Source organism: Anas acuta, chromosome 1 (genome assembly GCF_963932015.1).
Source record: "Anas acuta chromosome 1, bAnaAcu1.1, whole genome shotgun sequence".
In the NCBI taxonomy this organism is placed as follows: domain Eukaryota; kingdom Metazoa; phylum Chordata; class Aves; order Anseriformes; family Anatidae; genus Anas; species Anas acuta.
Window position 1 is genome coordinate 106,055,813 of NC_088979.1, and position 13,461 is coordinate 106,069,273.

Sequence of the window (13,461 nt, forward strand, 5' to 3'; positions counted from 1 at the left end):
TGCACACATGAAACCTGTTGAAACACTGGACTTGGAGACCTGCAGAAGACACTGTACTTGGGAAGCCTGATGCACAGGTCCTGTCTGCACTACTGAGCCTTGTACTTGAGGCTTGAGAAGCCTGCACATTAGCATGAGTAGCCAGCCGCTGCCTGGGAACCTGGGGGTGCCCCATGCCAACCTGTGAGGACAAAGTCAATTTGAAGTTATCGTATAATTAAAGGCTTATCTTTGGCCTTAAAACATTCTCATATCTGCTTCTGAAACAGAAGCAGTTCTTTCATAAATCTTAAAATCAGAAGAGACAGCTTGCACCATAATCAGCGTTTACTTCATGGCATGTTCTGGGGGCAGTGAGGTCAAATTCATATACCAGTATATGTGGTAAGTTTTACCACCCAGCATCACCACTCTATACAATCATTACTCCATAGGTTAGGTTTGGTAGTTAACACCTCTAGCTTCCTTCAGACCAGCTCTCCTACTGAAGCTTTTCATCCATATTCTACCTCAGCAACATTTAAAGACAGTTAGGTATTTCATACATCACACTTTCATACGCTGACACTACAATCCAAGGCCTCTCTCAAACTGTATCACACCAGAGTTAGAATTTGTAACTTTCGAGGAAAGTACTGCATACAACTACTATCAGAATCACACAGCATCTAAAACTGTATGGACTTGTTTATTTATTTCAGGGTAAAAAGCAGGAAAGAGGGTTTTTGTCCAAAATGTTTACATGATATGAAGAAAATCTGAAGAAGTTTGGCAAATAAATCTACATGCTAACAAGCATCATTTACAATTTTCTGTCTGAAAGAGCTAATCATTATAATCACATTCAAATTACACTGCAATAGCATTACTATTAAAAGTCTGTTTACTGCTATCTAAAAGACACTGTTAGAAGGCTGATTTTTTTTCTTAAATATTTCCCAATTGTTGTAAACAGGATTAAAAGAAATCAGCAATATTTTGAAAAAATCTTCAGATGTTTATGAAATCAAGCATTAAAGACCTCTTGTTTGAAAGCTCCTATCAAATATATAAGGCTATGAACTCCATAAGCCATAGCTAAACTTGCCATGAACCCACTGGAGGGTGGTGTACATGCTAGCTGGAAACTCCTTCAAAGAAGGGCTGGGGGGTGTCTACATGTACATTAAGTACATAGGTGCAACTTACAAAAAAAACACCCCTGATTTCCCAAAAGCTGCAAAGGAAGGTCTACAGCAAACATAACAGGAAAAGCTTGTTTCCCCCTCTAAATTAAGAGCTTAGTTGTATCTTAGTGGGTGAAAAATTCTGAGAAAAGCTAAGAAACAGTTAACAGCAGGTCAGGTGACATCTCCACACAGCCCAGGGCAGTGAGGCACTGGCACAGGCTGCCCAGAGAGGTTGTGGATGCCCCGTCCCTGGAGGCATTCAAGGCCAGGCTGGATGCTGCTCTGGGCAGCCTCCTCTAGCAGTTGGCAACCCTGCCCAGAGCAAGGGGGTTGGAACTAGATGATCTTTAAGGTCCTTTTCAACCCAGACCATTCTATGATTCGATGAGAAGTATACAGAACACATTTGATCTCTATTGAAAGAAACAGCCCTTCGCCAACAGACTATGCTTCATTTAAAACCTCACATATACTTCCAAGTGGCCAACACCATTGGAAATACTAAACATTACCATCTAATCACGAAAATTGAAATATTTTAATACAGAAACAAAACAACAACTCACACACAAAAAAAAAAAAAAAAAAAAAAAACACTTGGAAAATGATATAGTAAAGGAATGTAACCAAGAATATTTATACTAGGGATATCAATGACAATAGGTATCAGATTATGTAAACAGTAAGACTTACTAGCCTAGTCAGAAACATCTCAGGGCATGTTAGCCTAAAATATCCAAGATAACTGCTTAAGATTATCCCATACAACAGAATTTATCAAGCTTCTATTATCTTCTCTGGAATAGCAGTTACAGCACAGTCAGGTACCCCCCAAGGCTGCTAGACTCCTATGTTTATGCAATTAATTCATTCTAGATGGGCAATTTCTGAACAGCATGATTTTAACAGGAGTCTTTCAGACAATTCCCCTTGGCCTTCCTGCTTTTCTCCAAAGCATCTTACCAAATGCTTTTGGCTCATATAGCCAAAAACCTTAGATCCGACGAGGCTGCATTTGTATATGACCACGGGCAATGCTTGGAGGCACACATCCCGCACATGCCTGCAGCCTGCCTACTTTGACCCATAAGCCAAAAAACACCCTCAAAACAGATGTCTGGGCCCACACACAGTTGGCACAGATGGATTTATGGAATGGGAATGCATTGCTTTGTTAAAAATCCCCATGCTGACTGTAATAATCTCGTAACAGTGTGATGAGTATGAAAGTGTTATTTTCTTCTTATCATCCAATATAATCGCTCAAAGAGATTCTATCTAATTCTATCTAGTTTTCCTCTACCATCTTCCTCTCCGGAAGACAAGGGCAAATTAAGATCAGAACCTAAACATTTCCCATAAAAAAAAAAAGAAGAATATATATATATATAAATAAAATAATAATTCTCTTCAAGTTGCACATCCTCACAATAGTGTTTAACTACTCTTCAAGATCAATGAAGTCTGTATTTTAGCTTGTCCATACCCCTATAAACCTTTTCATGATCAAAAAGGAGGGTTCATTTTTCTTATTTTGGTTGTTTTTTGAGCAAGTTGAACTAATACTAACATACTTGAAGTCCACACTGCTCTAGAAAATTATTCTAACAGGCTTTCTTCAGTTTTCTGCTTCTACCACAAAGGAAAGTATCTTCACTTTGGTTCCTCTTGTCTGTGCCACTTAGAAGCAGGAGTACGCGGATTCCCATCTCTCGTGAAGGACTGCAGAACGTACAGAGGCAAACCCCTCTCTGAATGCAAGACCAGTTCACATAAGGGCAGAAACTTCTGTTCTGTGAACTAAGAAAGCCCTCAGAAATTCATTTTGTATGACTAAGCATCACTCAATTACTTCTGCAGATCTAGGCTACGTTTTTGGAACTTTGCATAACCTCCTAGCAGGGGAATGCCTGGGAGAGTAGGTCCACCCTTACTGGAACTTCATAGCCCCCTTCAAAGTTATCCTGTCTAATTCTAAGCACAACTGCAGACATGCTAGCACAAATCCCAGCAACACATCACACCAAAAGCATAAGGACACGTGAGAACCAGAAGGATGCTGTGCCTGAGCAACAGCCCAAAGGAAAGAAGGAGGGTGTCAAATAGCATTAGAGCTACTGCTACCTGCAAGTAATATGAGACAACAGATTCAGAGCTGCACGTTAAAGAGACTGTCAGTAAGGTTTAGGGTTTTTTGTTTGTTTTTAACTGTACCAAGATAGACTAAAATGAATTCAGCATTAGAAATACCCAGGTTAATGAAACAGTTTCAAGATGTTCACATAAGTGAAAATGTATTTCAAACAAACTAGTTGACCTAGCTCATTAGACAGGTCTTCAGACATCTATTCTGAGAAAGTAGATCAAAAGCCTACACTAGATTTTAATTGTAAATAATGTCCAGATAACATTCATTGGCAAGGTGCTTCTGACAGCAACAAGAGCAAAGCAGACTTTGTTGTTCTAATCAGCACGGAGGCCTATTCTTTGTAGCTTGGCCAGGAATCATCACTAATAACTGGCCTTCAACTTGTTAACACAAGGTGCTATAAGGGTGTCAAGTAAGTTGTCAGATACTTGGAGAAGAGGCAAGCCATATTCCAGCTTAAAACTTTTTTTCAGCAGAAAAACATTTTTTGCAGTGGAAAACTAAAAACTCATGTTTTAAACATTTTAAATACAAAAACCTGATGTTGTTTCACTTGACACATTGCCTTAAGACATTATTTTCTTTTTAAGCTAATGAATAACCGTATGAAGCAAGCCTTCAGAAGTACAAAGTAAACTGAAGCAGCAGCGAGACAGGTTTTAGATCTCTGACACTGCACAAGTGGAAAGGAGTTCCTTTTGTGGAGAGACACGAGATGAAGGAGCAGCGAGGATTAGAAGGCATAGCGGGAGTAAGTAGAGGGTAATGGGGAGACTGGAAAGAAAGAAGTGTGTATACATAAACACCGAAATTGAACAGAGGGAAAAATGCATCTTCATGAGATAGGTTGTCAGTTTAAGAAGGTCCTCTGGAATAATAATGCCTTCTTCACAGTTTAGAAGTAGCGAAGATGCACGCATAAATACCCAACTGTGAAGTATTCAGCAATGCAAAGCTATTCCTTACAATAACAATGAGACAGTAATTAGACTCCTGGACACATAATCCATTGTTTTAAGGTTCTGGCCAAATTCTCAGAACCCACCCAATTTCTTCAGACCTGCTAATGCAATGTAGCTGAACTGAGGGGGCCTCCAATCCATTTTTCAGAGTAATTAGTTGTAATTCATATATAGAGGCAACTGCCCTGCTAACAAAATTTAATACTTATATCCTAATTTTTCCTGCCTTTTTTCTAAACCTACAGCTATTAAGACAATATACAACTTGAACGTTTTGTTGAGAACCATGACCAGATATAGATGTGCCATATGTCCATGAGCCTGCGTAGCTGTTTTCCCAGTGCCACCATAGGGATGCTGAAAGGGTCTCACCGTGGGAGGCAGCAGAGCTACTTCGGTTCTCACTTGCACAGCTCCAGGCACCCAAGGCACACCTTGCTTACTGTCTAAGTCTCTTCAGCTGGAGCACAGACTACAAGCTCTAATTTCCTCCAAATGAATCCTGCCCTTGAGTAGATCTACAAAGAATCTGCAGAGCATGAATCCAGCCCACACAAGTCTCCCATCAAGAATCCACTGATGCCAAACCCCACACCATGAGGACCATGCCTCCTTTTAGTCCTAACTAGCCAATACCAGGAAAACAAGTTATGCACAGCATTTTCCATGTTTTGTCTCAATATCTCCAGTGTAAGTTCTTCAGAGGACATTTAATTAGTTGGTTTCTTGTTTCGAAATAGAGGATGTTTTAAAAGCAAAGACTTAAACTTCCGGGGCTGTACTTAACACTATGAATACATCTCTCCCATTCTCAATGGAAAACATGTGAATGTCACAAATACTGGAGCAGCAGCAGCATTTATGTAAAGCATAGATTACCAGCTGAAGTGAAAGTCTACCATGCACACAACATCTTATTACCCAGCAAAAACAACTGGAGCCTGAGGGGAGGCTGCCCAACTCTAGCAATTGCCAGTGCAAACAAGCAAGGTGCAGGTACCCAAGTCCAGTGAAGACGAGATTTGTGCTGGACATCTGTGGTTGCAGATCCTCGAGTAAGGACAAGTAAAACACACAGACACAGTTACCAGTGTAAGAACACACCCTGCAAAGCAGTTATCAAGCACCTTACCCACTGCTTAACTGCCTCCCTTTTAAGTGTATTCCCAAGACTATTCACATTCGTTATGGAAAGAGGGTTATTAAAGTTTGAATCAAATCATTGTACAAAAAGCCATAGATCTTTTCGATTGTTTTCTGCTATTTAAACAGTCCCACAGGAAGAGCAGGTTTCTCAGCTGAACCCCTCAGAGCGGCTCAAAACTCCAAGAGGTCGCAGCTCAGTCTTTATTTGACTTTATAACGGGTCCTTTACTGCATACCCTGCGCTTGGCCAACTCAGCCTGGAACGGACAAGAACCCATCACACCAGCAACTACATGTATGTGCCTGGTTTTGCAGTCAATGGCACCGTAGTGCCTGAGAAGGAGCACCCAGTACAGACTGAACACTTCAGTGTCAGCGTGTCAATGCCAGTTCCAAGCTGCATTGCGTCAACGTCTTCCTAACATCTTAGTATTTCCTTCAGGAATCGCAACTCCTAGTCTTAGCCGATAAGACTTAAGTATGTGGTTATTGCACATGTTGTGCTCATCCCAACTTCTTGAAATCGTATTTAATCCAATGGCCCTATTTTTTGGTGCTTCTGGTTTTAGGCTACTATTTCCTCTAAGTCTTTTAGATAACACTTATGTCTCAGCCCATCACAACTACTTTCTACAACAGATAAAGCAAGTAAACTTCAGTGCATTGCAAAACTGCGTAACATCAGATGAGAGCTAGTTTGAGACAAGCTCCCAAACACCGCTATGTTCATCATGCTCAGGTACTTCCCCTCACAGGCTTAAAAGTTAGAGGCCATCAATTATTCAATTGGCTGAGCTTGTCAGGGTTGTTGACCCTAATGCTCAAGACCATCCTAACAAGCACAGTAATGCAGACGCATACAGCTCATTGAACCTGCAGGTATTGTTTTTCTACACAGCTCTAGAATCATTCCGAGTAGTTCAACAGAAGTCTGCTGTACTTACCGGATGCCAGAAGAAAAAAGAAGGGACAGCAATGTATGTTACCCAGATTTCTACCTCACTCCCAACCATTGCCCATGACTAGGATGCCATCCAAGTAATTCTTTTCAGCCATCATTCCCAAACTTTTGAGACCCCAACAGCTGCCTTCCCACTCAGTCCTATCAAACCTAATTCCGTGTTTTTTCATTTTCAATACCTCTTCAAGTACCCACTACTGTGCATCTCTAAAAGTAGAAAAAATCAAAAAACATAGTAAAGCAGCAGTAATCAGATAGTAGATAAATACAAACTGGGGAATGGCAAATACTTCCCTATTGAAAGGGTGGTGATATCTAAGAACACCACCAGAAACCTCTAAGCCAATTGACAGATACCTTGCTAATTGATCCAGCTACTAAAGCCACTGAGTAGACATCCCAGTCTTAATGAAAAACTCAGCAACACCTTAAAAGAAATGGGACCTTCCCTTTCTTTCACAACCCATGCCTATGATCAAACACCATGGCAGGTGTTTTGCCTAGCTGAACAAACCAATGTCCTTCTTGAAGCTTTAGTCAATATAACGACTGAAGCTGTGCAGTAGTACATTTTTACTCATTTACTCTATAAACTGAACTATTCAAAAAGTAAGCTTTTACTGAAGACTATACAGTTAGCAGAGTAAAAAGGCAGTTGCAGGGGCTACTAAAATATAATAAGGCATGCACATTGTAACAGCAGAAAACTCTAATGGGCAGCATTTTCTAATACCAGTTCGTAACTCCATAAAATGCAATTACACCACAGGCATTAATGGTTTTAATTGAGCCAATTATGTTCTAAGAGGTAAAAGACTAAAAATACATACTAAATTATACAAAGTCTTTAGCCTAAATAACACTTGAGAGTTAACAAAATACTTGTGGGAAAACATATCACAGATGGTCAAACAATTTAGAACAGTGATATCCTATGCAAAGGCTATCACTTGGGGGTTTTTTGTTAGATTGTTTTTCTAAGTAGATTCTTGTTTCAACTTCTGAACAGCATGTCTGCAGGTCAGGGCTGAATGGCTCACTACGAATAGTTAAAGGATTGCTTTCCTCCCCAAACAAAATACCGCACACAACCCAGGGTCAACAATCAGGTATTGTGAGGAAAGAGGAATTACAGATTTCTATTTCTACCCCCAAACCACCGTTTGCATAGACATGACCAGAGATGCGTCACCAGAAGCCCATTTATTCCCATTAGTCACTCATTCAACCACGGTAGTCCATACGCCACACTTGTGGCTTAACAAGGTCCTAGCATCACATTTTAGGTAGCCCTTCTTTAGGGTAGCACTTCGATCCTATCAAGGCATCCGGACTGTGAAACAAAGTGTTTCAGACCACTTCATGTTTTATAGATGCATGCTGATATGTCCCAAGATTTGGAATATGAGGGGTCCTGGTCTGCAGATGAGAACAGATGTGACTTCACAAGTTTGATGGCTGAAGTCATTAGGCCACCTGAGGAACACTACAGATCACTGATGCAGAGTCTGCAGACCACTAATGGGGGAGAACACAGCTTGAAAGGGGAAGATTTCAGCAGTGTCAGCTTACAGCTAGTAGTATCAAGGCTTGATTAGATGTAACTACAAGGAAGTTTGGTTGAAGTATCAAGCACTCAAAGCCAAACCCAGGCTAGGCAGCTTTGACAGCCTCTGCTAATCAGGGTTTAAAGCCCTCTCAAACACAGATGACATATCTTCTATATGAATGAAGGACTAGTAATAGCAAGACCAGTTCTGCAGCAAGTACTTCTAAATAGCTACATGCAAAATTATTCAAGATGCACATCTCCTCCTAGCTGTACCGTGTATGGCTGGCCTCATTTCACTCATCTGCCAGAACAAATTAAAAATTCAGAGGTAGAGCACATTATGTAAGCAGAAAACATCATCTCCTTCAGCAACAAGCCCTGTGTCCAAACAGACATCAAAACCACAAATCTTTTTTAATATCATTTGAATGCTACAGCTACAATCGTTAAGGTTGTGTTAGGGAGCTGTTTCCAAACAGTGGGAGCCAGAGAATTTAAGTGCATACCTGAAGACATATTTCAAAGTAATAGAAAGGTCTGTTTACCAGAAAAGTAAACAGAGTAATTAATAGTAACCATTAAGAAAGCTAATGTTAATGGAGTCTTATTCAAGTCTCAAAGAGCTGATGTAACAGTTGAAAACTTCAGGCAGATTTAATTTCAAATTTAGGATGTCTTCCCTGCTTACCAGGTGAATCATGGCAAATTAAGACAGAAGAAAATGCAGCTGATGAAGGACAGAAGACCAAAAACTTGCACGCTATTAACATTACACATCCATTCCTTCTTTAAAGAACACCCTTCCTTCATGTTAAATTGTCACAAATAAAATCCACATAAACATTTGCTGTCAACTCCAGGTAATGTAAAAATATTTTCTGTTTCTTCTTACAAAAGACGCTCCCATTCCTTCCACTACAACCCAACAGAAAGAGATGCATCATAACACCTATACTTTTTTCTCAGCATATGCTTTTTTTAATGTATATGAAATCACATACAGAAGCAGTCACATGAGCAGAGATAGATGTACTTTTCTTAAGGTAGGCTTGCCTGAGATGGCTAAGCAGCTCTGCTGATTAAACTACATATTTTTATACAAATAAACATGCACACACACACTAAACCGGCATAGTTTAAATCAAGACATCTGAAAGCGATGTGTTGCATTACAATTAGACTATCCTTGTTACTTTAAGTATCACAATCCAATAATTCAGTGCTTTTTTTGTTTTGTTTTGTTTTTAAATTCTTGAGAAATGAAGTCAGCTGTCTAAATCAGGAAATTATATTTGAAGAGAGATTATAGAAAGCAGCCCTCAAAACCAAAAAGGGGTGTTTTCAGAACTCAAGGCAATATCATGAGTTGTTTCATCATGAATCTGGCAATTCTCAAAATGAATCAGCATAACTGCATCACTGTGCAGAATCCAGGCTGATGCACGTAAAGCCCATGTACCTTTCAGTACCACCCTCTCCAATAAATAAAAAAGCACACAAAGATCTGGGCCTGAAGCACGGTGCCATGTGGCACAGTCACCTCTCTGGGGTAGCAGAGGTGGATGGGAGCTCCAACAGGACAGGCCTGAGCCTGGCAAAGCATGGGTGCTCAAGGACAGGCTACAGCCTCTGTAGAAAGCAAGCAAGCTTCTTGTTCCTTGTCCAGCTTCTACCACCTATGGCACATAGGCAGAGCCTGACAGCTGGCTTCTTCTGACTACAGAAGGAAAAACTAACCCTGGGGAGGTGTGAGTGGCACGTGCCTGCTTACAGCCTTCAGCTACCAAAGGGGCAGGTGGGAGGGGAAATGCTTGGAGAAAAGGCTGAGCCAGGCTCCTGTCCACAGCACACAGAAGAGAGACCTGAGACAGCCAGAAATGCAGCAAGAGAAGTTACAGCATTAAGACAGAAATCTTCACAGCAAGGATAGCCAAACACTGGGACAGGCTGCCCAAGGCGGCTGTGGAAACACATCCTCAGAGACACAGCACAACCCTACACGGTCTTGCACGGCCTGATGCAAAAGCAGAAATAGCCCCACTTTAAGCAGGAGAACAAGCCATCATAGTGAAGTTAGCTGTGTGTCTCGCAACGGCCAGGCACAAAAAGTTACGAAATTTTCCGCTAGCAATAATCTAGGCTAATGTGATGCTACGGATAAACAGCAGGCAGACTGCCGCCCAAGGGGTGAGTCAACAACTTGCTGATGCCACAGCCAGAAATAGAGCCCAAATCTTTTATATCCCCTCCAGTCTTTAGAAGAACACATAGCCAGTATGCGAGGCGAAGGAAGGGCTGTTTTTGTGGCGGTTTGCACAACACATCGTAAAAAGATCTCAACAGATATGTTAAAAAAAAAAACAAGCCTGTTTCTCAAACATCCTTAATCCTCTGTCAAAATCTCCAGTTTTTATTTCTTTAGGTTATACACAGTGTGCTAGCTGTCAGGACTGAGGGGGAATTTTGTGGATTAATTACTTTGTTTAATGTGTCAACATCATTATAAGCTTTAAGAAATTTAGTCTACTACACAAAGCACCGATATGTATTGTATTTGACCAAATCTGTTTTACTCCTTTCTCAAATCTTCCCAGTCCAAGCAAGAAAAACACTTTTGGTGCTGGAGGGTGCCAGGCACAACATTTCTCTCTCCTCCCTTTTCTCAGGAACAACTCAATGCGGAGAACTGACAAAGCGCCTGCACTTTTGTTGTTTGAACTATTCTAGTGGAAAGACATACTACTGGGCAGGCAGGGGTGGTGGTGTCAACTGCAGCAGAGGTAGAGAAGGCCTGCCCATAGTATCAGAAGGAATAAGAAACTTACCAATTCAGGAGTTGAGTGGTACCACTTCCATCCGACTTTCCTGCACTGGAAGAATTGCTAACAGCACAACGCATGCTAAGAATGGTCCTCCCACCCTGTGACCACAAGGCCATGGCAAGGAGCTGAGTTGATCAGCTAACACACACATCTCCTTCACAGCAGATTCACTGCTGCCTCTTCATAGCCTTTCCTACACTATATGGGGCACATTAATTCACTGGGTTGTTTAATGATACGCCCCACAAATGCAGGTCCAAGCTTTAAGTCACCACTTAAAATACATGCTATCCTTCTAGAGGTACAAGAGCATACTGTCAATAGGTTTTAAGATGATACATGCAACTTTATTTTGTACATATGCTTGGAGCTTCAAAAGGTAAATATGTTTCTGCTTCTAGACAGCTTGCCAGGTTTTATTTTCCTTCACACTTTTACATGAAGGATTAGTTAAACGAGTGCCATATCATTATGTAACTGTACTAAATCCATACAGTATGCAACTCAAGGACTGCTTTCAGCTCCAATTCCCATCTCAGAAAGGGCTAGGAAAGGCACAGAAAACCTGGCAAAGAATGACAGACACGTGGGACGTCTTCATGTAGCAGCCAGTTGAAGGCATCAGGATTCCTCGGCCTGGCACACAGGCCACAAAGCTCCACACCACGCAGATCTGACACTGCTCCTGGAAGCTGGGATGAGTATTGCACGACAAGTACACAAAAGTTTTGCAAACTCACCACATTCAGCTCTGCCGTGCTACTCCCTGAAACGCAAACACTGCTATCCACAGTGTGACACTTAGATGGCATTAGGGCTCCCCAATCATTTAATAAATGTTTTTTATTAAGAGATCTACTCATTACTTCCTACACCCTAGCAGCCTACTGAAAGAATTAGGTGTTTTACAGCATTGCATACAGCACTGTAAGCCCGCCAGAAATCATTGTTTAAAACCCTGTTATTGTGTCATTAAGAGATTAGTTTGAGGAAAGCGCTCGATACACCAGCCTAGCAGTTTACTCAACTCCTAATCCCATTTCACAAGCCCCTTCCCTCGCTGCTACCGCTCTCTGCCAGGAACCAGCGGGACACCGAGCAGCAGCAAGCCGGCGGTGTGCTGTGTCCCACAGCAAGGTGAGCACCTCACGAGCTCCCCTTCCCTTCCCTCCCCTTCCCTCTCGCCTCCCCGCCACCCCCAGCAGCGAGGGAGCCGCGGGGGAGGACACCCGGCCCCCTCCAGCAGCTGCTCGGCCGGCCGGGCCTGGCGAACCCCGCACACCGCGGAAAGGCGCAGGAAGGGGCGCGCCAGAAAGAAGCAGCAGAGGCTGAGGAGATGTTTATTCACAGCCAGCGCGGCCCCTCCAGCCCGCCCCGGCCCCTGCTCGGGGGGTTTCAGCGGCACCCGGCAGCGGCGGCCCCGCCCGCAGCGGGGGCGTCGCCGTCGGAGGGAGCGGGGCCGCCCCGGCGGAGGGACAGCCCACCGGCAGCCCGGGAGGGAGAGCAGAGCAGGGGGAGGGAGGGGAGGCAGCCGCCGCCCCCCGCCCGTACCTGCGCTGGAAGTCCTGCTCGAAGGGGGCCAGGTAGGGGTCCCGCTCCAGCAGCTGCGCCAGCTTGGGCGCCCGCGGGCCCTGCGTGCTGGCCGCCGCCATTTTGTGCGCCCCGGCCGGGCGGCGGCGGGCACGGCCGCTATATAGAGCCGGGGCGGGCGGGACGCGCACCCCCGGCCTCCCGGAGCCGCCCACCGGCGGGGGCAGCTCGCGGGGCGCCTCCTCCTCCTCCTCCTCCTCCTCCTCCTCCCCCCTGAACGGGGAGGCGGCGAGAAGCGAAGCAGAGGGAGGGGAGCCAGCGGTGCTCCTGGCGGCGGAGGGGACGGGGTGATAGGAGCTCTGAGGGCGTGCGGGAGCGCTCACACACCGCCTGTGCACTGCAAAGCGGTGCCTCGGGGGGGGCAAAAGAGCCCGAGACACAGGAAGATGAGTTCGGCTGATCCTAGTACATGCCGGTGAACAGCAGGGGGAGGTTGTCAGGGAACTTGTTGGCCCGGTATCAGTGTGGCTCATTTTTGGGTAGGCCACCAGATACCCGAGGCAGCTATTCACCAGCCTGACCCTGCCTCTAGGCCAAACTTCAGCGCTTTTGTTCTTTTTAAGGTCCAACATTAATACTTTGCTTAGACACATAGTGACGACGTGTATTCAGAGGCCTCTTTTGCATGCCTTTTAGCCACGGTTTATAAACTTTTCAGCTCCAAGGTACTTCACATCACTTCCACAACCATCTCGGAGACTGTTATCCTCAGTTTGTAACTCATCTCCCATTTTGGCTTCCTCTGAATTTTAGTGCGGCTTTCCATGCCTGCCTGCCAGATAACTGACAGCACGTCACAAACATTAGCAGTTCATTTATAACTTTGCCCAAAATTGGCTACAGTGAAAGTTTCCAAAATGATTTGTTACGTTTAACTAACTACACTGTATTTCCTTCCTTGCAGCAATTTACAACTACACAGGCAAAAAATTCAGTACTGTTGTCCTTTTTCCTTAGGGAGAACAAGTATTCTCTGTCCTAAGAAACAGGAGTAGGAAATAGTTACAAAACTTGCCCCAGCAGAAGGCCTAAGCGGTTTCTGTTTCTTTTGTTAAAGAACTAGCATCTATGATATAACAGAGTTACCTATAGTATTCAGTTCTGATAGAT

The 13,461-nt window shown here is 43.5% G+C and overlaps 1 protein-coding gene across 3 annotated transcripts in view; it reads right to left on the reverse strand.

The window, feature by feature from the left end:
* The window catches only part of GBE1 (1,4-alpha-glucan branching enzyme 1), a 169,916-nt gene extending 156,957 nt beyond the window's left edge, over nucleotides 1-12,959 (reverse strand). For all 3 annotated transcript variants that reach the window (XM_068691224.1, XM_068691217.1, XM_068691208.1), the window contains exon 1: nucleotides 12,313-12,959. In XM_068691224.1, coding sequence (XP_068547325.1) covers nucleotides 12,313-12,944 — 632 coding nt within the window. In that variant the 5' untranslated portion in view covers nucleotides 12,945-12,959. The remainder of the gene's footprint in view (nucleotides 1-12,312) is intronic.
* Nucleotides 12,960-13,461: the final 502 nt, after the last annotated feature.